The sequence below is a fragment of the Oreochromis aureus genome, linkage group 3, assembly GCF_013358895.1.
Source record: "Oreochromis aureus strain Israel breed Guangdong linkage group 3, ZZ_aureus, whole genome shotgun sequence".
Lineage (NCBI taxonomy): Eukaryota > Metazoa > Chordata > Actinopteri > Cichliformes > Cichlidae > Oreochromis > Oreochromis aureus.
Genome location: NC_052944.1, coordinates 12,425,553 through 12,452,884, shown reverse-complemented (window position 1 = coordinate 12,452,884; position 27,332 = coordinate 12,425,553). Strand labels below are relative to the sequence as shown.

At 45.1% G+C, this 27,332-nt stretch overlaps 1 protein-coding gene across 1 annotated transcript in view; it reads right to left on the bottom strand.

The window, feature by feature from the left end:
- efnb3b (ephrin-B3b) overlaps positions 1–26,180 on the bottom strand; it is an 88,719-nt gene extending 62,539 nt beyond the window's left edge. Inside the window, exon 1 of the mRNA XM_039609464.1 lies at positions 24,742–26,180. Within this exon, the coding sequence (XP_039465398.1) occupies positions 24,742–24,890 (149 nt within the window). The 5' untranslated portion in view covers positions 24,891–26,180. The remainder of the gene's footprint in view (positions 1–24,741) is intronic.
- Positions 26,181–27,332: the final 1,152 nt, after the last annotated feature.

The window sequence follows — 27,332 nt, the reverse complement described above, 5'->3', positions numbered from 1 at the left end:
TTCACTTAACTCTCTTGCAAGCGTACACACACACACACACACACACACACACACACACACACAGAAACACACACTCCCAGTCCCATGCTGCTCCCACAGTTCAGCGGGGAGCAGACAAACCTATTTGCATTAGGAAGCAGCGTGTAAAATAAATAAAGAATCGGATGAATCGAGGAATAAATAGACAGGAGGCACGGCTGGGGATGAGTATGACTGATTTGCAGAGTGTGTGTGTGTGTGTGTGTGTGAGAGGGAGAGAGAGAGTGTGTGTGCTCTCTTTTTCAACCTCTGGGCTCCCGAGTGGGGAGAGCGGTAGTGCAGCAAAAAAGAAACACCCTGCACACCCTGTTGAACACACACACACACAAACACACAGTCAAATATAAATGAAAAGATTCTACAAAGCCTGAATCATTATGGTAATGAAAAATGAAAGGGGTCTAAAAATACTGTTTTATTTCTCCCTTTGTTTTGTGGGAACTCCAGAGAGACCACTGGCTGACAATGAAAAGGAGAAGAGTGAGAAGGAAAAAGAGTTTTGGGGGTTTTTTTTGCTTTTCTATGCACATCTCCCTGCACAGCCACCCAAATCTCTGGATTGCAACACTCTGCTTTAGCTTCAAAGACAAAAATTGGATTGAGTGCAACTGGTTCAAATTGAGTACATGTTTATGTTCTTGGCAACCAAAAAAAAAGAGGGAGAGAGAAGCCTTAGCGACTTGTTGATTGACAGCTAAAAGTGGTAAGATGGTGAGAAAAGGAGAGCAGCCGGTGCATAAACAGGTGCAAAATCAGAGAAGAGGAAAGGAGAGAGGGGGGAAAACAGAACGGGAACAGGAAAAGAAGAGCAAACATGGAATTAGACAAGAGAAGCAGAGAGCTCGAACTTACATAAGTTTGCGCAAGATTGAAAAATGGAGGGGGGGTGAAAATCTAGCAAGGAGATAGGATGGATGAAAAGGAAAAGACGCGTGCTGGGCTACAGGTGTGTGAGTCGAGGAGACGGTGGTTGAGTAAAACGATGGGAAAGATGAGGAATAATTAGGCCGACCCCCAGCAGAGAAGTGTGGCAGGTGAGAGGACGAATGGCAGGGCGGGGGGAAAGATGGATGGAAGAGTTGAAGGCGGTGACGGGCGACATAGGAGAGGGGGGAAAGGCGAAGAAGAAAGGAAGGGTTAAGGCATGACTAAAGAGGTGGCAGGCTCAGCGTGAGAGAAAGAAGGAAGAAAGGAAAAGGAGGACAGAGGTTTAAAAGCGAGAGGAGGAAAAAGAGGAGAAAGAAGAGGAGGAGGAGGTGACAGAGACAGACGCTTGAGCATGAAAATGGCCTTTGTCATCCCTTCTCAAGCGCAGAGCTGGGAGACAAAGGAAGCGTGAGCGCGAGTCGCTTTTTCCAGCATCTCTTAGATGACAATAGCTATTTGTCTCCTCATCAGAGAAAGGAGAGAGAAGAAAGTGCAGAACATACTGTTCTTCATGTCTGTTTCTCCTCATTCGCTTCTTATCGCCGGCCTCCTTACTCTCGCTTCCACCCCCCCTCCCTCCCAGCCTCCCTTCCTTCCCCAACACATTTCTTTCTCCGGCGCACAGACACGCAAACACCCTCAAACGCCGTTTCCCTCGGATCCTATATCGCTCCAACTCTCACCCTCCCCCCTTTATTTGAGGTTGGAGGTTAAGGGTCATGCTTGAGTGCTGATGGTGCATGCAGCCAGACAAAGCAGATTAACACGCACACATACGGGGCGAGCTGTGGTATGTCACCCCTCTGGGAAGCTGGGGAACAAGCCTCCCCTCTCATTGGGTGACATAGTATCATATGTTGCCGGTTGCACCAATGGGAGGTCAAAACCCTGATTGTCCTTGCGGTCAGTGGTCATCCACCTCTCGCCTGTCAGGTTTGTATTCATTGCAAACAAATTGCACAAGGATACTTTGGTTTGTCGTGCGTTTTTCCCAGACGGACATGTTTACTGAATTGCACAACTCTTGTCCTTCACTGAAGATCAACTTGCTTCTGCTTCTAAACTTGGCAATAATCTGAAGTATGTCGTCTAAGAAAGTGTTTGATCTACTCGTCTAATACGCTTCCTCTCTGGTGACAAATTTAGAGGTTACATTAGTTGTTTCTCCTCACCAACCTGTGATCTCCTCAGCACGAGGATAGTTTCTGTTGCCGTGAGGAATCAGTGTTGTTCCTCAGAAATGTTCTGATGTGTTATTAGTTCATTTGCAAACATCTTTTTTTCCTTTCTTTTTTTATTGTTGACTATTGAGACAAATTAGTCGCTGTTCTGAGGCTTTTGATCGTAGCAAAACCCAGTTGTCAAGCAAAAGCGGATGTTCAAATTTCCATTTCTGGATATTTCAAGGACTTCTGGTCCACATGGGCTTAAAAACTAGACTATTTTTTTTGTCCTTCAGTTACTGTTTGAGGTTGTTGTGGAAACTCCACAAATCCCCATGCAATCTGAATCAGACACAGTAATTTCTGTCTGCATTAGTGCAGAAAAATCTTATTGTCTCAAAGGCTGAACATCTGCCAGTGCACCAAAAGCAAATTCAGCTCCTTTCCAGGGGTAATAAACTACTTTTCCATGAGTTGGTATATGTTTGAAATCAACAAAAATGACTTGATTTGGAGGAAATAATTCAAACAAGCTGATCTGTATTGGAAACAGCGTGGAATATTTCTGCAGCACTGGCAAATTTTAAAGAATTGACTGCAGACACAAAAGGATTTGATGGAGAGGTTTTTGCAAACAAAACAATTGTCAACTCAAAAAAAAAAAAAGTAAAACACCAGATCAATTTTGATGTCCTTCATTTCAGAGTTGATCTGAGTGTGAGGTCCTCCTTCTGATCTGGCATCAGTGGTCAGCTCTGCCAGTGTGTTTAGAAGTGTTAAATGCCCCCCTGACCTGCTGCAGTCTGTTATTAGGCCTACCCACTGCCAGGCCTGCTAACTCATACTGGCATCAGTGCCCACGCCTGGCAGCGCACACAAATCGGTCAGATACACAAACTCACATGTGCAAACACTTAGAAGCAAACATGTTTCCCGCACACGCAGGCACACAAACCTGACGGGCACTCAGCAGAGGGTGAATAGCCAGTGATCCTCCTCCTCCTCCTTCCGCCTTATCAGTGAGTCGCGTTCCGCCTTAGCCATGCATACTGTACAGTCATTAATCATGATTCTCATTAATTATCTATGCACCCGGCTGGCTAATTAACACATCAGCTCAAGCAGAACTAATGCTGCATGCTAGTTCACCTCCCACTCTCACCCAACACTCCCAAACACACACACACATATATGTATATATACAGACACACCCGATAAACAGTACTACTCTGTTTTAGTTTGTGTCCACTGCAAGGAGGAGACAGGACACACAAGAAAGCTTTAATCTGACAGCACGGTTCGGGGCGAGGAGGAGGGCATCAACATGAACCACCAGCTGCAAATTAAAGGAACATTTTTGTTAATTATGCTGAGGCTCTCACGTTTAATGTCTGATGTTGTGATTTAAATTTCTGGTAATGCTCTTCTTGTCTTTTTAGTGGTCTGTTGCAGTTCACTTACACGTTTGCCAGTTTTGCATTGGTTAGAAGTGTAAAAGATGTGTCGATGGCACACGGGCTGGGCTCAAATCTGATTAAATTTGGTTCAACATAAAGCTTTGGTGGAGACAAAGATATGCGTTAGGAGCAGCTATAAATTCAAATACAAATGCAAAGGCATGCAAATTTTAGGCTCTGGGTTCACCAAGCTCACCGTGATGAGACATGGAAATAAGTTGCATGCAGACATTCAGTTACTATTTATTATTTGAAAGTGCTGGATGGATGAATTCAGTTGCCCTTGTTTTTGTTTTGTTTTTAACTTTTTTTTGCTTAGTCTGTATTAACCTGACAAATTCTGTCTATGCCTACAACATCTAGCCAAAAATCTCAACCATCTCACTATCGCAAACTTTTTTGACCAATTAGTAGATTGTGGCATCTATGTGACAGCTACGATTTAACCCCAACAGCAGATTCTGGTCTAAATCTCAGTTGCAAACATCCAGAAATGAATAACCAGAAACTGAATTTGTCACAAAATGTAAGTGAGGCTCAAGCGCATTAGAGTTTGAATCAAAAGGTCAACTTCTCTTTAAATACACTGAAGAGTTTCTGCCTAATTTGTAGTCCAAAACCCAAATATATGCAGTTTATCATCTAAAATAAAAAAACAAACAGATCCTTTTAGATTAAAGATTACAGTTACACTCTGTAAATGAAAACAATGTCGATACCTAATTTAAAGCAGTGCATTTAACTGCTTAATTTGCATAATTTCCTGAAGCTTAACTACATATACTGTCTCACTTAAATATTAAGTAGTATAGTTATTGGTATTTTCATTGTCTGCAGAACACTACTGTATTGCAAACACTACCAGTTCAAATCCACAATTTAGTAGTATTGTGATCTTGTTTCAGTTATTTTGTGTTTAGACTTTGTGATGTTCAAAAGTTGATAAAATTTCTGTTTCTCTAAAAAAGTGCGGTGTATGGGGCACACACACGCTGTGTCCTGCAAACTCTTAATATAGCTCAACAGGAAAGGTACATTTTATAAATTTTATATACTAAAATAAAATCTAATAAAAAAGGTGCAACTGGAGTGCATTTACCCTCAAATCACATAGCAATCATTTACTGTGGCACCCTATTTTGAGACAATGTAACTTCTCAAATTCAACAGTGCATAAAGTCTTGCTGTATGCTCAGAGATACACTGTGAAGCAAAAATAAATACTGAAATGTCTCAGAATTGATCTAATACCTGCTCAATTTTCCTGCATAAATAATAAATGGTTAATTTACCACTAAAGCACAAATAAGATCTCAGTGGGGAGAAGGCTGCATAGCACACAAAACAGCAGAAAGTGAAACTTTTGCAGTCTTGACCTTGTAGTTAAGTTAAAGTTTTAAACACCTGACGATTTTTGTTTTTGGCGCGTTTCTTCTCGTTAAGGATACGCAGAAGCATAAAGAGATAACAAGCAGACAGATTGATTCAAACCAACTTCATTGAGCGTACAGGAGAAGTGCCACATCCCGCTGGGATATCTGGCCACTCCATGTGGCTTTATATGCTGGTCCAGCTTTCACAGTATTTCCTCCCTTTAATCTCCCATGAGGCCTTGGGCAAGAGTGAGATATGTGCCTGGGGGTAAAATGGAGGGTAATTCACACTCAGACATGGAATTATAATGTTTCCATGCATGAAGCCTCTGAATAATTTACAGCATTCAATGGCTTAGCATTACTCATCCCTGCGTGCACACACACACACACACACACAGGTCTGCAACTGCCCGGGCTGTGGCACAGATTTAGTCGTCGCCCTCACCTCACCGATCTCTCACTGGTGCATCACTAAATACAGCCCCCTCATCTCATTCTTTCTGACAGGCTGTGCAGCATATAATTATGTCCCCCTGAAACCAGGGCAGTAATCTCACACACTTGTCTGGCCATTATTACGCCGGGCTCTGGCTCCGCTCTGCCCACACCTCGTGCCTTCTCTCAGCCTCTCTCTCTCATCTGCAGCTTGTTCTTTTCAGCTCGCCTCTGATTTCTCTATCTCCACTTCTTCATATCGCCCTTCTCTTTTCCTCCCTCTATGGGCCAAAAAAGCCTGAATGAGAGACAGAATGAGAAAAGGAACGAGGCGCTCTGACATTAACGAGATTGCTCGTTAAGAAAGGGAGTGGGGGGGTGTAGAAGGAGAGCGGATGGGAGGTGGAAAATGGAGTGGCTATAATTGGGAGGTTTTTGAAAAGAAGAGAAAGAAAAAGACAGAATTAGGTTTCTGTCCAGGGGCCTGTCTGTGTGCGTGCGTGTTAGTGTGTGTGTGGGGGGAGCAGATACGTAGGGGACTAAATATAAGGTGAGAGAATGACTTGTTGGATTTCTCAAGAGGTGCTAAAGGTCACACACACCTATCAATCAGGTTCATACAAAGAGCCCGGCCTGCTCCCCTCCATCCCCTCTCTCCCAGTTTCCCCCCTCCATCTCTATACCGAGACAAAGAAACACTTTACAGTAACAGGCTTCTGGAGACTATTTCCTCTCTGCGCTCGTAGCTGCTGCACTGTCAGCAGGCCCATTACAGAAATGCATTCCATTGGCATTTCACTTCTTGTCGGGCAGGGAGGCTAGAAAGGCTGCTTCACAACACCAGACACATCCCTGCAGAGACAGCTTGGTTTATAGCAACATAAAGAAGCGTCAAGATCTCTCTGCATGTGGGTAAAAATATTTACTCTCCCTTCAAAACATTAAGCCTCCAGGAGTCGTGCACAGTGCATTTATATGTTCTCCCTTCAAGGCCCTGGACTCCTCTCCAAACTTTTCCAGCTCATAATACTTGCTAATCAATTCACGGAAACCGATATCCCGATGTCTGAATGAGCGAGACCACCTCGAATGAGTCTGTGTGTGGCGGAAAGCATGTTTTTTTTTTTTGTTTTTTGGATTTCTTAATGTGCAAAATACATGCCAACAAATGCGGGCATGTGCGCGTGTATGCTCGTGTAAGTCAGTGTAATCCCTCGCTATGGGACGCCCTCTCTTCTTCCTGTGCCAGATGAGGAGATATTCTGCCAAATCCGACGGGCGAGTGGGCTGCCAACCGCAAACATACACTCGCAACCGCACGGCAAAATCATACACTGGCATGCGACGCACGCATATGGGACACAAAGAGTTTCTGTATGTCTTGTGCATGTGCGCGTTGGGTGTGTGTGCTGAGATACAAACACACACTGTTCCCGGGTGTGGGCAGGTTTATTCTCATCTGTAGGTCTGGGAGAGATGTAGGGGGGGGCGATCGCAAAGAGGTAAATGGAGGAACTCCGAAATAAATAAAGAAGAAGAAGAAGATGATAATAAAAATGTGAATTAATACATTTTTAGATCAAGGGAACAATATGAGGAAATTAGGCCCATAGTCATGATGGCGGAGGAATAAAGGCAGGCCAAGTTGGTGCTGTGAAACAGTAAACTCCACGGCTTATACAGCTGGATGGATTATCTATACCTCTGTTTCTCCCCCCTCCTGTTTCAGTCTCTCCATTGTGCACCACTATAGAGCTTTATGGAGGCAGCGGGGTGTGTGAATGTGTGTGTGTGTTGGAGGGGGGGGCTGAAATTCCTACTCTTTCTCCAGCTAAATTAATAATATGAGGCTCTCTATCCCTCTCAGTCTGCTTTATCCCTCTATTGCCCCCCCTCGCTGCTTTATCTCCGAGTATTCCTTGATTCTATTATTCCCTTGGAGTTACAGAAGTATCTGCTGGCGTGCATGTGTATTCAAAGCAAGCTTGACAGGCTCCGCACCAAACTGAGCATGAGAAGTTTTTGTGCTGGTGAGAGACTGCAGGGTATGAAAGAGGAAAAGAGTGAGAAATGGCGAGAGGTAGATACGACAAAGGGAACGCTGAGTTGGGGGGGAGAGAGAGAAGAGCGACGTGCAAAGGCGGAGGTGTGAGATGAGACTGAACAGATCAGAGTCACAGTTTCTAATAAGGGCTATGACACATTCTCAACTTTTACCTTTTCTTCTTCTTTCCCTTTTTTATTCGTAACCCTATTTCTTCCCTCTTTCTCCCCCACCTTCCCTTTGTTCCTACATCTCTCCCCTGCCTTTGTTTTTCATGCAGACTTAAACAGGAGCAAAAAAAATAATGCGTGCATATATAACGCAGGAGAATTATTTATTTCACATGAGTGCGCAAATTAACAAGCAGCGCTCGCTCGTGTGCACAAATCCAGCTGCTTCTGTACAGGTTATTTATGGATTTTCGAGGACCTCACACCTCCTCTGACCTTTAACCTGTTGCGGTCTGTTTAAGCAAGCGGTATTTGTATTGTGGCATTTTAATTGGGCCGAAGCACGCCAAGCTGTGAGCGTGTTTCAACTCTGGCTTTCTGCAGCAGCGGATAGCTGCCCCGAGCCATATTGTTGCGGTCAAGCTGTGAAAATCCGCTGAAAAAGTGAAAGCCTCTCCATTCTAACTAAATTTCAGTTTCATCATCACTTTCATGTGTTTTTGCCAGATATAAAACTTTACTCTGTACTATAAACCGTGATTACGTTCAGTGGAGTCAAATTGGACGTTAGCTGGTCTTTAGCCTGCCAGTGCAAAGCATGAGTATTGGTAAAATGTGCAGACGAGCCGTTAGCGCAGGCTAGCAAGTGGGTGTAATGTGACCCTCACTTAAACCACATGGAACGTTTCATTTCCAGCAGCGCATTTAAAGCGCTAATGGAAATTGCCTTTAGTTTTTGTAGTCTTGGTGTTTTGAAACCAGAAACGATGCATAAATGGTGGATCCGACCGAGAAACCGAGGACGCTGCACGCCTACACGTTAGCGTTTCCATTAAAGTAGCCACGTCCTAAATCATACCCGGGATTATCTTTTACTCTACATGGAAATATGATTTTGAATCTCACATTTTACTGAAGATTACTTAAAGCTGGTAGATGAGACAGACACTTCTTCACAATCAGACTTGTTTTTATAACCAGTGGAATCACACCCTGCTGACCATTAAGTGGAATTTAAGGTTCAGTGTGGGTGGTGCGTTCGCTGTCTGCTGGCATCCCGGGGATGGCCTGTCTGCCTGCAGTGAGCTCTGTTGCCAGATTGAGGCGGTGTGCTGTTGTTGGTCCGTCATCCAGCCGTGGAGAAGAGCAAAGTTTTAAAATACAAGGAGCTGAAGTGTTAAAAACAATGAAGTATCCACTGCAGTCACTGTTTGTGCTTTTTTTTTTGGCACTTCTTCTCTTGTTCGTGATGAACCCCACTGTCACTCTGTTTCCTGTTTTGGCCCACTTATCAACCAATCTCAACACGACCTACCTATAGTGTCATAGGAGTCACTGCAACAACTACTCACGAGTACGGTTGCGTAGGTTGCAAACCCCTCTGTGTAGGCAAACATGTGCACAGATGCATTAGTGTAAATACCTCACAAGACTGTGCAAACAGTCTTCCTACTGTTTTTTCACACTAAACGTTTGATAACCGCAAACCAACGGGAGGCTGAAGCAGCGGCAGGAGATACAATGTAATGCTATTTGTATTTGTCACAAGGTAGCGAGACACCTGTTTAAACCTGATTTTTTTTATTATTATTATTTGGTTTGGGTTTTTTATCTGGAGCTCCTGTGGAAGTGGCACCCCTGCTGCATTGTCAGCTCTATTTAATTGGATGTTTTTTCGACACAGTGGTGAAATCGGGCTGGAGTTGGCTCTACTCTTTGATAAAAAGGAATAAAAAAACAAGTCTACAAAACAAGATATGGACATATTCTGTGCTGTGTGATCAGAACCATTTTTATATTGTAGGGAGCAATGGTACAAGCAGAAACTGCCAAATTGAGATGTTAGGCTGCAGGCAACAGGCTCGATGGCAGCTTGTGCAAACCAGCACATGTCCAACACCTTTTTTTTTCTTCTTTTTCTACTTGCAATGCAACAAGGTGAAAAAATACCACATTCGCCCAGCAGAAATTGGGAAATTGGTTGTTTTTACTGATAAGTAGTGACTTTCGCTAGTGCACAGTATAAGTGGGCACCAGCCCAGTTCAAGCACCGCTCCTCACCCTCTTCCTCACCCATCTTTTGTCTCTCTCCTTTCTTTCAGTTCCTCTGTCAGTGGAAGTCTTTAATCAGAGCGTCAATCAAAGAACGACATGTGTAAGAGAATGAAGTTAAATCCAATATGAGATACACAAGATAACAGAGCTGTTAAAACCATCAGCTGCCTGCTAGATAACAACCCTGTCGCCTGCATTAAGTCTCCTCTCCCTGACTTTCACTCCCTGTCGTTGTCTAATCTCTCTGTCTTAATGGCAAAATGAATGGTTGTTAAATCTCAGCTTCTCTCCATCGCTTCATCATTTCTTTTTTTTTTTCCTAAATTGAAGTCTCTTTGCATCATAGTCTCCTTCGGGGTCATTGTTGTTAACAAGAAGTCAAAATCTAGCCATGGAATAAAATCACTTTCAGATCAGCTGAAATGAGATATAAATCACGTTACAGAGAAATCAACACGGGAAAACTAAAAGTAATCTCTGTGAGGCAAAAGTTTAGGCTTAAACTGCTTTGCTTAAACCTTTAGTTTCAGAGAGGTTTTTTTCTATAGTGGAATCTGCATGATGTCAATACAGTGAGCACAGAAGCCCCGCCCACCTACTTTTCAAACTTTCTGTTTATAACGGGCAGCCAATCAGAGTAAAAGTTAGCTCAAAGGTAACCTTTAACTGCGTGAAATTTTTTTGAACTGTGATTAAGCAAAGTTACTCTCGTAGAGTCAAAGATGGCTGCTGGAAACAAGCATGGTTACCCTGTGAAAAAAACTAAACTTACATTAAACAGATGATACCAGGTTAAGATACCATCCTGTAATTAAATTGAATTTTTAAATTCATTTCAGTGAAATTGAAAAAGCCCTTTTGCACAGCTAGCAGAAGGACAAACCTTCATTTCTCCCATGCACCGCTGTCCCCACCCCGATCTTCATTAAAGCTGCAAGATTACTCGCAGGATTGAGGCAGATTAACCAGAAGAGATCCAGAAACTCACCATGACCCGCTGCTTGCCAAACCTCAGAGATTATCAGAGAAGCAAACAGGAGACAGTGCTTGCAAAACACAGAGCCCCTTTAAAAAAAAAAAAAAAAAACTAAAGGAGACAGCAGGAAATAAAACAGGACAACAGAGGTGGTCGAACCGGTTAAAAGAGGTGAGGAGTGAAAGCTCATCTGGGCGCAGACAGCCGTTTAAACTAAACAGACATTTTTAACAGACGGGTAGATGGGGGAGATAGTCGGCGGGGAAAAGCGATGGATTAATGGAGGGTGACTGTGGGAGGAGAGGCTGTCACCACCTGCAGCAGCCGATGGAAGCGGCGCTTGGGTTTAAAACGGCACCGTTAAGGACAGAGAGATAAGATAGGACTGCGAGCCATTCATCACATTTATAGGAAAGGTGACATTTAGCCAGACGACAGCTTGGTGTGTCTATATTATGAGGGTGCACAGGCCACAAAAAACTTATGAAAAGGTGTGAAAATGGGCTTACATGTGAATGGATTCATGTTCTTAAAGCTCATTTTTAAGTATGAAATATTTTTGCTCTTGGATGCTTGACCTGATATGACCATATTAGGGACATCCACTCTTAGTGATGTCATACAGAGCCAAGAAAAAAAAAAAAAACACTTTCTGAAACACTTTACAGGAGGCTTAATTTAAATTTTTCTCTCATTAGGATTGAAACTTTGTTCATTTTCAGAACGATCGCCCACCAGTGACAGCACGTGCACTGATCTTTTGCAACTTTTTCCTCTGCAGTTTGTGCTGCCAAACTTGCTATTCTTGCGCAGGTGCGCAGCAGACACACATCCATATAACACACTAACAAGCACCTGTCACTTGTCCAGGTGAGAAATAAAACACGGGTGGGACGAAGAGATAGAGAAAGAGTGCAAAGGGCTTTGGAGAGGAGAGAAATGGGGCTTATGGAGGACAGAGGAGGACCGGATGGAAAGCTGGAGATAAACTAAGCTTCACACAGCAAAGCAAAACGTGTGTTGGGAGAAAGGCGCACTTTGTTGTGAGAGGACACCGGACAAGCAAACTGACAGGCAGGTTTGAAGGTAGGGAACGAGAGGGGCAGGATGCAAGAGATGGCGATGGGAGAAAGAGGAATAAATGAATGAAGGGGGGGCAAAAAGGAGGAAAAAAAGAAAGGGGTGATGAGGAGGAGGAGGGAGGGTCCGTGGGTTCATAATCCCCTTACAGACAGCTTTGTTGAGTGATTGACAGCCCAGCACGCCACGTTATAGAGTAAGCGCAGAGGGGGCCCGCAATGACTGGAGGGATTATCGCTCCCCTTGGCTTACAAATCCCCTCCCACACCACCTCATCACCACCTCATCACACCCCCCACCCCCCTCCCTTTCCATTGGGTCAAGTGGTACAGGCCAGTTTCTGTTGTTTCCCTGCTCTCTCTTTAATGCTCGCCCAGAAGCCTCGCTTTGTCTCACATGATTGTGTTGTTTTGCAAATAATGCTTAATGTGGTGATGGAGGGGAAGGGGGGGTACCGAGCATCACGGGGGTTTGGGGAAGAGGAGGGGGGGGTTGTACACAAACCCACGCAGGGCATGTACACAAGCGCGCATACACACCTACGCATGACGCATGCCTGACATCCACACAATCACACATTCTGCACACAGGCAGAAACGCACGCACACACACATTTTAAAAAAAAAACCCTCCCTCTGTTCAGCATGCAAGGGCATCATGAGGGTACAGAAGCACTTAAACGAGACCTTGAGTGAATTCTTTTGTTCTAGCTAAGTACCGCCATAATAGAGTTAGCTTGCCCGTCACAAGAGTGATTAAATTTAAGAGGAAACATAAGGAGAAAGCAAAGGTTTTGATTAAAAAGAGATAACATTAAAAATACAGTTGAAGTGCGCCACTTATGCATGATAGCGCCGATGTTTGGCTGCTCTACAGCAGCTGCATTAAGGATTTGGGAAATCAGATAATGTGTACGATTTACCAAGTGCCAGAATACACCTCATAGACTGGACGTGTTGCAATATTCAGCTGTGTACACACACTGCACACACACACACACACACACACATATATATATATAACGGCCACCCAGGACTAAGGCTCCAGATGGGCTAGGCCTAACTGGGACTGGTGGCTTTGCTGAAGCTCACAAAATAGGGAACCAAACACAAACACCACAGCAGCTGTGTGCGTTAGCCAGCAAAACCCAAGACCACACAGCCAGGGGGTTATCGGCGCCACGTAACCGAAATAAGGAGCCCGTACGTGTAAGCATGCGTGCACCCAAGGTACGGACACGATGACCCGCTCGGCTAAAAGAGAGATTGTGGAAGAGAGAGGCTTTCGCCCCCCCACCACCATTGTGCACTAGCATTCTTCTGGCTTGATTTTCTTTGTAGGGAAGGAGGGAGAGAGGGAAGAATCAAGAAAGGGTAAAAAAAAAAAAAATAGAAAGGAGGGCGTTCCATCTGTTTTTCCCCCTCCTGTGGCTGGGGACCTGCAGTACAGCTGCACTCCAAAGGAGAGCAAGGCTGATAAAGAAGAGGAAAGATTTTTAGAAGGGGAGGTTTCAAGATAGGGTTGCTAATGAGGGAATGGCTTCCTGATTTGCAATGAATTTTAAGGGAGTTGTACATCATGTGTGTGTGTGTGTGTGTGTGTGTGTGTGTGTGTGTGTGTGTGTGTGTGTGTGTGTGCTAGCCACGCTCTGGTTGGTTCACAGTCACCCCCGAATTACTCTGACACTGCAGTGATAGGCAATCATGATCACTCATTCTGTCTTTACTACAGAGGGCCTATTTACTGCCGGACAATGATGAGCGAATGAGGAGAAGCAGAGACTACAGATCAAAAAAACCACCCACAAAGAAGAAGAGACACAAAAGGAGCTGTTGGGAGGAAAAAGAGAAATAAGAGGAGGAAGAAATGAGAGCAATTTAAAACAAAAAAAGGGAAAGGGGGAATAAATTTTACTGTCTGCCAACCGGCTGTAACATGATAACGGCTTGGATATGTAGCGGAGGGAACTTACACTGATGGCGAGCCAAGCAACGAGTAAAAAGTAAAAAAAAAAAAAAAAAAAAGGAAAGACAAAAGAAATGAAAGGGGGATTAGCGCGGAGAAGTGGACTGGTTTTCGCAGACGACGAGAGGGCTGAGAGTGCGTGTGGGAGAGTGCGAAGCCAGAGTGTGTGTGAGGGCTTTCAGTGGGGAGCTCTGCGAGGGGAGCTCTTTTGTTCACAGAGGAGCAGAGGGAGGTGGAAGAAGTGAGGGAGAGAGAGAGAAGGAGGACTGGAAGAAGAAGGGAGTGAGGGATATGCCACTGATAGAAAGAGGAGGGGCGGTGGAGTGTACCTCAGAAGAAACTCAACCCCTCCACTTGGACTTTTTCCAGGACTGGGAGCAATAACATTTTTCATCTGTGCATACATGAGTTTGTGTGTGTGTGTACAAGCTCGCCACTGTGCATGCCTGGATGTGTGTAAGCCAGTGTATATAAATGAATGCCGGAGTGTGTTAAGGTTGACTGCGAGACATGAGGACAAAAGCAAGACGAGAGAGAGGGAGTTAAAAAACGCTAGAAAGCAGCTCGCACACACAGCGGTGTATTAAAGCCAGAGCTGGGGTATCAGATGATGGGATGTGGAAGGGGCAACAACAATCCACTTCACCACTCTGTCTGTAACAAGATGGATCTTGTTAGAGTTACTTGTCCTAGACAACAAAGCGCCGCAGTGCACTCCATATGCCGCTGCTGCAAAAAAGAAAAAAGAGCATTTGGAGGCAGTCAGCTAGTTTACTTTAGTACACGGCCTTAAATCATTGCTTCAGGGTGGAATACTTCTATCGGGAAAATGTCTGCTTTTCAGGAAGTGGGAGAAGCCACCTTGTTTTCGTTTGACAGCCATGCATTTTTGAGTTTATTCATTGCAGGTCTGAAAGGGGTTCATAAACCTGAGACTCTGAATCATTTTTTTTTTTTCAGTCTCAGTGAACAATGCAGCGCTTCAACTGATGACAAACCAAAAAAAAAAAAGGTAACACATTCTTCCTTTTGCAAATTAAAACTAGAACATATAAGCAATTATATGAACCGTTGCACGGCTAAATACACTTTGGGATTTTGCTGCTACAGCTTTTCTAGATCTGGTATAACCAGTTATGACTGCAACTAATTGTTCCAGTCTTCTGAATCACACAAACAGGATCCGTGGTGTGAATTACTGAGCTTTTGGAGGATTTAGCAGGAAGTCGACACAGACTTATTGCTTCTCTTTAATATCCCTTTGCGTACCTCTCCGACTACGCAGGGAAAAGGATTATGGGAAAAACGTTGCCCTACAACATCCAAGTACGTGGCCTGTGATACGTTATGGGGAGTGTGGTTGTTTTAGTTAAATAAAACAAAATTAGCTGGGACAAAACACTAAAAAAAATAGCTAGCAAATGAACTCAACATTGTGCACATGTGCGTGAACTGTCTTCAGTTTTGCTCTTTGACCATTTGGTCTAATGTGTCAACAAAGGAGATTTAGCATGTCTGTTTTCTGTTAAGACTGGGACGTCTGCACAACTGTGTCAACTGACTTAACAAAGCAGTCTGTTTGTGTTTGTGTTAACTATTTATAACGTTTTACATTTTTGCCCCTGACAAACCAAATCATATTGCTTTAAAACTAAAAGTAAAGTAACGTCTCAACTAAAACTTTGCATTTTTAGATAAAAACTGAGTAAACCCCTTTCTGGAAACACATTGAAGTTAGTTAAATGAGTTCATTTAAAACTAATGAAAAGACAAAACAAAGCTATGATAACTTTGTTGCATCGGCTCAATGCTGAGTGGCTCGAGCGGGGAAAAAAAATAATGAGCATCAGAGTTCGCCACAGAAAGCGCAAAAGATCAGCAAAGATCAAAGAAGCACAGATGAGAAGCGCAGACAAAGGTTGCAGTGGACACTTATTTGTCGAACACTCTGCTTCGCTCTGCTGCAAAGAAGCTTTTGTACCTCTGACTCCTTGCTTTTTCCCATGGCAGGAGGATAACTAAAGAAAAGCAACACAAACAAGCAGAGAGTAGCTCACGTTACCGGTTAATCCACATATTTTTGACGCTGCCCCCAAGTGGCAGCAGACTGCTACACATGTGCAGAATGAAGAAAACAGCAGCAAGTTTTAAGAGGTTTCCAATTATGACTCTGTACACACAGGTTTTATGTCTGATGACCACTGAAGTTACAGCTCAGCCTCTCTTTATATATTTATATGAAGTAACAGCCCAAAGGACGGGGTCAGCAGGATGGCCCCTGAGAGCTGAGACATGCCTATATGGACTTCCATCTCAGCATGTGATTTCTATAAACTGAGATACACTGATAACATTCAGTGGCTGCTAAGCTTCCCTCACGTGAGGCCCGTGTGCATCTGAAAGCAGAGGAGTTCAACCTAATCTTACATTTCCATCATAACGATGCATTTTTAATGTCAGTCCCACTTAAATTAAATGTTCTACAGAACCCAGGAAATGGAGCGTGATTTTTTCCCCCTCGCGCTGCTCGCCAAGGTCAGTTTCCCCATAGACTATAGCAACAATGGGCTAATGCCAAAGCCAGATGGACTACGCTTACTGTACGGTCTTTTAACTCCTAATTAGAAGTATGCATATGTGCGCACACACGCACAAGCATCCGAGGAGGAAGAAAGCGTGAAGGCTGGAAAAATCATCAAGGTGGTGGGAGTCAGCCGTGGAGAATATTGCAAAAGATCTGAGGTAGGAGAAGCAGGACTGTGCATATGTGGAGTAATAAATGTGGCCGTTTATTACTGGGCCGGGTTTCAAGATGACTGGCTGTTATTGCAGAGGGCCATACCAGCACGCAGGGTTCCCCCACCAAAGCCTCTTAGCATGAAGATCATCTCTGACCTATTGTGAGTGAAGAGGGTAAAGATTATCTTAAAGCTAAGATGCTTTGGAGTAACAAGTCCCTACATCTCTCACACAAGAGACCAAACATCTCTCCACACCCCCGTCATCGCCCTCCTCCCTACACACACACACACACAAATAAAAGCCATGCATCATTTTGTAGCTCAGCACTGAATAGCTGTTCTGCTTTGTAACCGGGCTCCTTGCAGGCAGAGTGATTCATGTCTGCTTACTTTTGCGGCTCCGTGTGCTTTCTGCAAATCTCCGGATAACAGCTTCTTATGCCAAAAATATAAATGTAAAATGAGATATTTAAAGAAAACTCCACCTGTAGCCACTTCATCATTTACAACTGCAGCTACTGGCTGGCTGTATCGCATTTCTGGGTCCATTTCGCCGTTCGACTGTGTACTTTTTGTTATCCCCCGACATGATTTGGCGAGATTGCGTTCCACCTAAGCTATCCTGGAGTACAATGAAAAGGAAAGGGTCCCGGTAAATGTCAGGTTTCCGAGTACAGTTCACTCAATCAAAGAATGGGAACGATTGTGGGGGATGAAATCCATCAAAGACGAGGCAGAGACATCATTTGACTGAAGCCTCAAAAGACCAGAATGCAAGTTGACTTTTGAATACGAAGCATGACTCTTACAACGGCTAAGAAAATCTTTGCCGTATTATTATCCCTGTTTTCGCCCACACACGGCACTGAAAGCAACGCGTGTGTGTAAAATGGTGAAAATCAGAAAGTCGGCGAAAGAAGATGAGACAAAGCGGGTTCACCACTAAATGTAAATTACAGCGCTTTATCCTGGAGTAAAGTGAACTTCAAGTATTGATTGTACGGTGGAAAAGTAGCTTTATTTTAAAAGGAATTGATTTAGCTTTTGGCAAATTAACTCCATCAACACGTTGTTCTGCTACGAAGCATTTGGCATCATCTCTGCCTCCGTGAGCATGCTTTATGTGAAGTTTAACCACTGCGTGTGTTTGCATCTTATCATATAAACTGTAGAAGTAAATACCAGGAGGGGAAACAGCTGCCAGTCTCTTAATCGCTCCGTGCTAAGTTGATCAAAGAGCTTATTCTGCTCAAAAAGTCAATGAATTCCTTTAAAGCTTACCAGGTTTCACGCTGGACTTCACAGGGATAAATATTATGGGACGTGTCAGTAATGAGAAATGAGGGCCTGGCTCGGTTGAAGTTGAGCAGGAAGCAGCTAGTCATGGTGGTGACCTATAGATCATCAGTCACTCTCGCTAGCTGGGACATGTCACATCATCCAGTACCTCTGTCAGACCTGGTCGTGCTGCCAAATAATCCATCTCCCTCTTCACTGTCTTTCATGCCTGTTTTTTGTTTTTTTTTGTTTCCCTCTCCGAGCCTGTCAGCTCTCTGCTCTCGTCCTGTCTCCTCTATCTTTGCCTCATCTCACCCTGACAACACCCACTTCTTCTATTTTTGCCCTCCTGCTCATATCGGTCGAAGATGTTTGGCAAAACCTCAGCTGTGACAAGGCACAGCTGTCCGCTGACAAACCCCGCTCATTTGTCTCTCTTGTGTGCAGGAGCACACACGCGCGCTCTCTCTTAGCATTCAGTTACAAAACCATTTTGAGCCTGCGACCAATCAAAGCGCCGCGCTGACGTCCACCGGGAGATGGCGAGGGCAGAGTGATGGAGTTGCGGCGTTGATGAAAGTGACAGGATGTAAAGCCCGAAACTGGAATGCATTCTGGCTGTTGAGAGAGCAAGATAAGGGAAAAGAAAACATTTGTCTTTTGCTTTGCATTTTACAAGCTCTGCGTAACTGTATAGGTCTATGCAAAAGAGGACTCCACCTCAACTGCCTGAGGGGAGAACAGTTGTAAAAGCACCAAACGGGTGTTGCAAAAATGTTTTTCCTACCAGTTAATTTTAGTGCTAACAATCTAGCCTTAAAACATGGAAATGAAGTCAGCCAGCGCGCTGAGAATAACTCAGTTTGGTGTCAACAGAAATCAAGACTTGAAACATGTTGTAAACAATGCTGTGGTATTTTGTGGGTGGCAGGTGTAGCTACATCAATTACCTGGATGGGCTACTCTTAACTGTTAAAAAGCAGAGACTAGCCAAAAATAGAAAGAGGAAGTATTGTCAGCTCCTACAGCGATTCAAATGGTAGCTAGCTAGCCAGCTAGTTAGCTAGTTAACCAGCTAACAGAGTAACATATCTTTTTCAGGTAAAACCACACACACGTGTAGCTAGTGTGACATAGCCGACACTAATTTAAGACTACACTAGTATCTAGAAATTATTTTTTGAGGAAACAAAGATTTCAGCACCACCGTAATCCGCTTGATAGGAAGCGGATTTGTACATGCCATCCACAGAGCAGCCTAGAGCTCGGGAATCTCAACACACAGTTTAGTATTCAGGGCACAAACGCACACATGCCACCACATCCTCTCTGTCACACGGCAGAATCCCGGCACACAAAATGACAAGTGTCAGCTGCCTCTCTGCCGCTATAGTGTTTAGCTAGCTGTAGCTGCAGCAACGTGAGCCCAACCCAAATGTTGTGAGGATGCAGCCGCAGAGCTGGAAGACTCTAAACTGAAGAGCAAAGGAGTTGGGGGGGGGAGGCGGAGTAAAGAGAAGACAGGGGCTCGAGGAAGACTCAAGGGCAAGAAAAAGGCAGGATATAGGAGTTGCTCAACACAGTGACAGAGGTTGCCCTTATACTGCACACCCCTCTGGCGTCTAAAATCCACACACACTTTGGTACTGGCTTCCCAATCCACCAGCCTGCTCCCTCTGTGTCACCCGGGGGAGGGAGAGGGGGATTGACCTGGCCCAGTCCAAATGCTGCCAGGAGGATTGGATGATCCTGCTTAGAAGGGTGTGCTGTGAAGCAAGCTAATGAGAAGGCCTGTGTGTGTGTGTGTGTGTGTGTGTGTGTTGGCGGGCCTCGCTCAGGGGTTCTGGGTTCAGCCACCCAGGGCACTCTGCCCGGTGATGTTGGGGACACATGTGACCCCATCAGACCTCCGGCCTGGATTACTGTTACCACCACTATGCCTGTGTGTGTGTGTGTGTATGTCTGTGTGTTTTGGTGCATGCTTGCAGGGAAGAAAGTTGCTTGTTTTCTCATGTGTTCCAACATTTTTCAACCAGCCCAGCCAGCCACACGCTTTTAATCTCCTTCATCCCAATCATCAGCACTTTTAACAATTACCAAAAATCCCAAAGTCACTTCGAAAAGCCCAAGGGACCGGGGAAGTAAATTAGTTCTTTAGCTAACCCCAGCATATTTACAACAGCGCTTTATAGCTGTTATGATGTTGATGAATGTGCACTGCCCCTGCCAAATAAACTTATAATCGAGTGATAAAATAATGAATGAATTCCGAGTGGAACAACAGCCCGTGACGCGTGCCAATTTCCTCACCTCTACTCTGTGTGTGTGTGCGCACATCTGCCCTCCTGTCTACTATCTAGTGGTAAAGGTGTGTGTTTATTGCTCACTAGCACACGCTACAAAGGAGATAGATTAGGACCACACACTCTTTACACATGTGTCCAACAGTGATGGGGGGAGGAGGAGGTCGAGCCTCCCGAGGCTCATTTGTGTGTGTGTGTGTGTGTGTGTGTGTGTGTGTGTGTGTGTGTGTGTGTGTGTGTGTGCATGCAGACGCAATAGATCCGTATGTTTGCATGTCTGTGTTTTCATAGTCAAACCCCTTACCTGTGTGTCCATCTGCCCGAACAAAGGAAGAAGGAAAGAAGAAAAAGGAGAAAAGATTGCTGCCTCTGGTCGGATTGGCTGCCTCCTTTTTCTCCTTCCCCTGGCCTTTCCATTCTGCCACATCAGCTGAAAGCTCTTTTCACAGCTCCTGTTGCTCTCAGCTCGTAAACTTACACACACTCCTCTTTTTCACTGAGGGGGAAGAGTGACGGTAGGAAGAGAGAGAGAGAGAGAGAGAGAGAGCAAGGGAGGGAGGAAACAAGGAGGTGGGGGGGAAAGGGGGCTGCTGCCCCGTTGCTTTAACAGGCGGCTCGAGCAATACGGTCCATATTATTTTAATCTCGCCTCTTCTCTCTGCCACATTCCTTTTTTTTCTGCACTTCTTCCTAAAAATAAGAAAAATAAAAAAACGCTATACCCAGTGGATACTGTCTAATCATTTCGCCCAAGGATACGTGTAGGCTTACCAGGCTCCTGCTTCCTTACCCACACAGCCTGGAAAAAAGCCTCCGAGCATGAATTATTCATGAAGTCAAAACCTACAGGATGGGTGTAAACGGGTGTGGGCTTTTAAATATACAAACAATCTGTAAACGGGTGCTGGAATGCTGCTCCTGTGATATGACCCACTAACACCTATTCCATAATAAGAATAACCTCCTCAACCAAAAACACATTTGTGGTGGTGACTCCACCAGTCTCTCGCTCTCTGGCGGCTTTTTTTTTTTTTGCAGTTGAAACACTTAGCCTAGTTAGCTAGTCTTTTATCCGGCGCCAATTAGCCAACGATTAATGAATTATTGAGAAACGGGAAGGGTGGCGGTGGTGGGGTGGAGGGGGATTAAATTTTAATGTGGATCTTAGGGGGAATAGTTGTATTACAAGTCACCGCAAGCAGCAAACCGGGAGACGCCCACCCTCAGCAGCCGTTTACAATAATCTACAGCCGTTTACGAAAGCGTGGAAAGAGGAGAGGAAAAAAGGGAGAGAGTGCGAGCAAAGGAGGGGTGAATGAGCGCCTTTTTTTTTTGGCATTAAGAACAGACGCTGAAATCAGACTTGCAAAAAGGTTCCAGAAACTACAAAAGTCCATATGTCATGATCAGACGAGTGACCGAAGCCAGCATCCTCTTCTCTCTCTCTCTCTGTTTGTGTGTGCGTGGGTCACCTGCCACCCTCCTGCCACCCACGCCATCTTCGCCCCTCCCCCCACCCAAACTCCCAAGCAGTAATGTAAGTTTCGATCTTTCATTAGTGTGGCCGTGTAAGGCCGATAATACGAGATGCTGAGATAAGGATAATATATGTCTGAGGAGGAGCTCTTCCCAAGGTGATCGTTCTGGTTCAGTTCCCTCTTCCTCGAGCAGAACCTGTATTGGCACTTGAGACTTAACTGGTATTGATTTACTTAGGGTTAGGACCGTCTCCACCCCCCGCTCTGCTCTCCCCGCCGCTCGGTGTTTCTCTTTCACCTCCCAGCACCTGTCTCTGTATATATTCCTCCGCGAACGCTTCTTGTCAGGCTGTGGTACCATCAACCCGTGGAGGGGTCTATAAAAAAAAAAGGTGGATGTCCTGGTGCATTCTGATATTATATTTAAGGAATTAATCTGGCAGCTGAGCACCCACCCCCCTCCCATCCTCCCTCAAAAGCACCCACAGATGCCTGCTTTTCCTCCTCACCTCTGTCATCCCTCACACATTTTTTGGGTGCGTCTGTGGCTGCTGTAGCGTCATAATTAGCGGCTGGATGTGACACATGTTTCCAATTTGCTACGTCTGGTCACTGCACCGAGGTGGTGGTGGTGGGGCGGGGGTGCAAGAGATAGAGACAGACGGAGAGTGACAGTAGGGAAAAGAGGGAGAGAATAATAGAGGGACAGAGGAGGGGGAAATAAGAAGAGATGCTTTGATTGTAAAATTCCAGGCCAATATGGATGTTTAAAACAATCCACCATGTTTTTCCCTGTTAGTTTACCTCGTTGTTTATTCCAAGGGAAACACCAAAATTGCACCGGCAGAAAATAACTGCCCTGCTTTAAAGCTTTCAGCTGGAACACTTAGCCAGCTCACAAATGATGTGGCACAGATGATAATTGCAAAAAAACAATGTGCCAATATCACAGTTCGCTAGGCTGGTATCAGTCCATACCTGCAATACTGATTTTAGGCCGATATTAGAATTTATGCATCCCTGCAGAAAAAAAGAGAAGCAGTGGATATTGAGGCGTGAGAAGGAGAGAATATAAGAGGATGGAAGAAAAGATGGGAGGAGAGGTGGAGGGGAAGCTGCAAGTGGATGGTCCAAACTTCAAAGCGGCATACGCAGCAAAGGTCCAGAGGTTAACAATGTGACACCCCATTTACTACACAGACAAGATGTGAACCATACGTGTGCTCTGATTGCTGCAGCTTCTGCTTACTTTTCACCTCATTTCTGAAACCACCTGTGTGTGTGTGTGTGAGTGTGTGTGGCTTCCAGAAGCGTGTCCTTGGAAGAAGCAGACTATTTAGACAAGCAGTGGGCTCTTAACATATTTCAGCCCAGGGCCAAAACCTATTCTGCCCCGAGGCAGCTGATACTAGAGTACTGCTCATGTCACGTAGAGAGCAAGGAGAAACAAGTACACGACAGCATGAAAAAGGGCCAAGAAAATAAACTGGAGGAATGACTAAGCTGATTAACTATGAATAGTAAGCTTCGTGAATAAGCTTCATAGTATACAAAGAAAAGGGCTTTTTGTATTTTGGATGGATATATGAGCGAGCAAATCTGTGGAAATGACAGCAGAGTGTGGCGTCAAAGCCACCGCCCGTCTAATTGCGAGCCGGGCCCATTCACTGAGCCCTGACACCCACCTAACACTAAACTCCATTAGGAGACAATAGCGTGGAATCACCTGTAAGGCTTGAAAAGCCCAGGCTGTTAGCTTCTCTGTGGAAATTACCCTCCCGTGTCCAACTCTACTCCCTGTTGGGCGAATCCACCCACTGCTGACAAAAAGCCCTCATTAAGGGCTTCATGCCTGGCTCCACAGCAGGGGCCCACGCACAGTCACATCTGTGGAGAGGTGGAGAAACTGGGCAGGACGTAGCCTCCAGCACACGGACGCATTAAAAACCTGTTAGTCTCTGAAAAAGCCCCTGGCACGGGTGTGAGTTAAAGCTGTCTCGGGGGGGCCCGGTTGGCATAAGTGAGTCAATTTTCTCTTGTGTTTTTTTTTTCTCCCTTCTATAAAGTGTACTTAGAAGAAATGGGAGCTATTCTGGAGCGGTGCTCCATGCTGATAGCCTGCACAGAAGTGTTTATCAAGCTGCAAAATATCATTGTTCCAATTTGCCAACAGAAATGTAGCTAGGATTTGCAGAAATGAATCCTTGTGTCACTGAAGGAAAAAAAAAACTCCCCTCTTTTCCCTTCCATACAAGCCGCCTTGTTATTCTCCACCTCCCCTCTTCCACCACCACCTCCTCCTCCTCACAGCCAGCAGGTCCATTCAGACACAGGGAAATTGGCAGAGGTGTGAGAAAAGTGGTGTCAGTCATTAAGGCTGGACAGCAGAGAGGTGTTTAAAATGGCATTTCCTCAGCTAATGCCTGACACCTTCTCCGTGAGGAAAAGGAGGAGGAAAGAAAATGCAAATGAGCTCGGGCAAAGTGTGCAGACTGGGTGTTTGACAGGCCTGAGGTCCAAGAGGAGGAAGGGAGTGCTACCCTGGACTTTAATCAAGGTCATCCAGCAACAGCAATTAGAGCATCACACAAGTCTTTATCATCCTAAACACACAGCTTCCATCTACGGCCTTAGAGCTCACGGGGACTTTTAGAGGAGCTGCAGCTGGACCAGGAACAATAATCAGTGTGACAAATGCAGAGCAGCAGCATTTATCAGATCACAGTTTAGACTGAGCAAACAATACTGAGAGTGAATGCAACAATGACGGAATAGTCTTATTTTTTTCTTCTTTAGTTGCCGCAAAAAACTGTCCAAAAAGAACCCTGACTGACAAAAATCAGCAGTGTCGGTAAGAGGGGCAGTCTGCTGTAGGCCTGCACTCTGTAACGAATTTCTGACCTTATCCAACAGACAGTGATGAAGGTGCTTTTTTAAAGACACTCCAACAAGCTGTCAGAATGGGAGCCTTCACAGAAAAAAAAAAAATCAATATTCCGAGTTAGGCCTGCACTTTGAGGTGAATTTCTGCCTTTATCCAACTTTATTTTCTTCTTTATCGCCTGTGTCATGTCGCATTACCGCTCAGCAGTGCACTCAGTTTCTTGCATTCATAAAATGTTTCATGAGTCTCCCGTCCCATGCAATGAAACCACAAAAAAATCAGTTTCCCCCAAGCATGGCTTGGAGAACTTCGAGATCAACCCTACAATTAAGTCAGCCAGTGAAACTGTGAGGTCTGCGAGCGCTCTTACCTTTCGTTCAGGGAATTCCAGTAGATGGGCTCCAGGTTGCTGGCTGTCGTCCCCAGTAAATCCAGTAAGAATACCAGCAGGATCCCCAATCCATTCCCACTTCTTCGACACGCCATCTCAACCCTGACACCCAGCATATGCGGCCCCATTTAAAAGCGCGATCTTTTCTGCGGTTTCGATGCTGTTGCACACGAGGGGGGACTCTCTCAAAACAATAGATGTGCGGCTACAGCCGATCAGGCTATAGGTAGGAGACAGTCAAAGTGTGAAGCCAAAGCCCGCTCTGCACAACCTCATGGATCCGAAATGTGGCAGATTGTAAGCGATCACAGCACACGCACTGAAATGTGCGAGGGGAAAAAAGAAACTTGTTCAATCCGCGCGTCTGGGTGTCCAAAAAACGATTTCTGCGCGTCCACAGTTGCACTAATTCTGTGCCAATCCCATGGCTTTCCTCGTTAATCTGTCCTTCCCTTTTATTTCTCCAAAAACAGCGCTCCTCGGCTCAAAGGTAACTCCACGGAATCAAAAATATTTAAAAGAAAAAATGATTGCCACCCAGCCTCTAACTCTGTAGCCTTTCGGTGCGCCCTGATTGTCTTTTTTCCCCGAACAATGTTCCCTTGTTCTCTGTGCAGACTCTGTGCGATTTCTCTCCCATTACCTTGTTTCCTCGCAAGAATATCTCGCTTCCAGCATATCAGAGAGGAACCGGGGGAAAGAAATACTGTCAGTGTGGCAGAAGGGCGCAATCAAAACCAGGTCAAAAGTGTGAGGGTGAAACGTTTAAAATGGAAAAGATGTTACTCGTGTCCACAGCTCCATCCTCATAAAGACGTGTTGATGCTCGGCGGGTTCAGTCAGTGCGCGTTACAATCCTTAGTGGCCTCTTTATGGAATCAAAAACAAACACACTGGTTGTAAATCCTTAATAGACACGCTGAAAAATAATAATCATAAAAAAGATCCGAAATCGACGGTAAATCCAAGAATTAATTCAAAGAAACTGAGAGGAATAAATCAAAGCGCTACAAAAGCATCTCCACTCTAATAATGTCACACACAGGCCAACGTGAAAGTTGTGAAGTGATAGAAAGGAAAAAATAATATTAATAATAATAAGATGCGAGTTGTGAGCATCAGTCCCGGCTGGAAATTATCTGATGCGGCGCATCATTTGGAGAGCAGGACGCGTCGCTTCTCGGTCATGGAAAAGCGCTTCATTCGTTATCTCCTCCGTCTCTCTGCCTCAAAATCCCACTGCTTTGACTTGTCCTAACGCTCGCAGCACATTGACAGACCGACTGGCTTGTTTGAGAGGAGGAGGAGGAGGGAAAAAAGGGGCATGGATGAATGGAAAGGAGAAAAAAAATCCCCATCCTCCGACTGGCAGGCAGGGCGCACTGACGGAGCGCAATTCTTCCAGGCTTTTTCGGTGGGGGCGGTATCGAGTCCCTTTCAGCACCTCCTCTTTCCTCCTCCTTTTAGAGTCTCAGCCCCCCTTCTCCCCTCTCTAACTCGGACCTTTGGACTCCCTGGCACTCTATTCTGCCTCCTTTCAAACGCCGAACAAGAACCCCCTCCACCACCACTAGCTCTCTAAATGCTCACCAACGTGCGCCCCTGAAAGTGATGAAAGAGCAAGAGCGCCCTCAATGTATTGACTAAGCATCACATGTGGCACTGAGGCAGGATTGTATTGGAAAAACACAATCCAGATGCAGTTTTACAAGGATTTTTCATTCAAATCTCCCCGCAAAGCTACTTCCTAAAGGAGTGATTACTCCAGACGCAAAGCGCCTCACAGAACAGCAGGAGCTCGCGCTATGAGGCCTCGTGGATACATAAAGCAAAGTTATGGCACAGTTTCAGGGATGAAGTTGAAAACAGGAACTTGCATTCCTACCGAAATGTCTCCTTAAAGAGAATTATGATATCGCGCATGACCACTGGGCCGGCATCACCTCGCTACATCTGCGCAGTGTAAGGGAAAAGAATCCGCTCTCCTTGTGTGGGAGGACAGCGCAGAGTCTCAGCAGCTTCAAAGCGGGCAGCTGAGCTTGATGGGTTGCAGGACGAGCCGGGTGGCAGGACCCGCTGAGGGCCACACACACACACACACACACACCAGTGTTTACGGTGAGGCCCTCAGCCTCCCCACTCATCCACGGCAACAAGCCTGTGACTAGAGGACTGTCAAAGCTGTGCCTGTGCTGCCACCAAGTGGTAGATAGAGCGCATGCGCCTTAGGGGAAGACAGACTAATTCTTTAATCCTACAATGTTACAGCCCCTTTAGCAGTGCATTGTAAAGCATTATTGGATTTTGGTGTTTGACAAAGAGTAGATGATAAAAAAAAAATCACACTATCCCGCTCTCTATTGCATTCTTTGAAAATAAAGAAAGAATTAAAAAGCACGGTTATTGCAGTAGTTTGGAATGCCAGCTTTTACTGGAATAAAGTGACAAGAATGGATCAATATTCTTTGTTTGTTTCACGCCTACACACATGACATGACATCTGCATGAAGAATTCACCCTGGTCCATGCATGACCTCCTGTTCCACCATCTGTAGCCGAGTGCAGCAGAG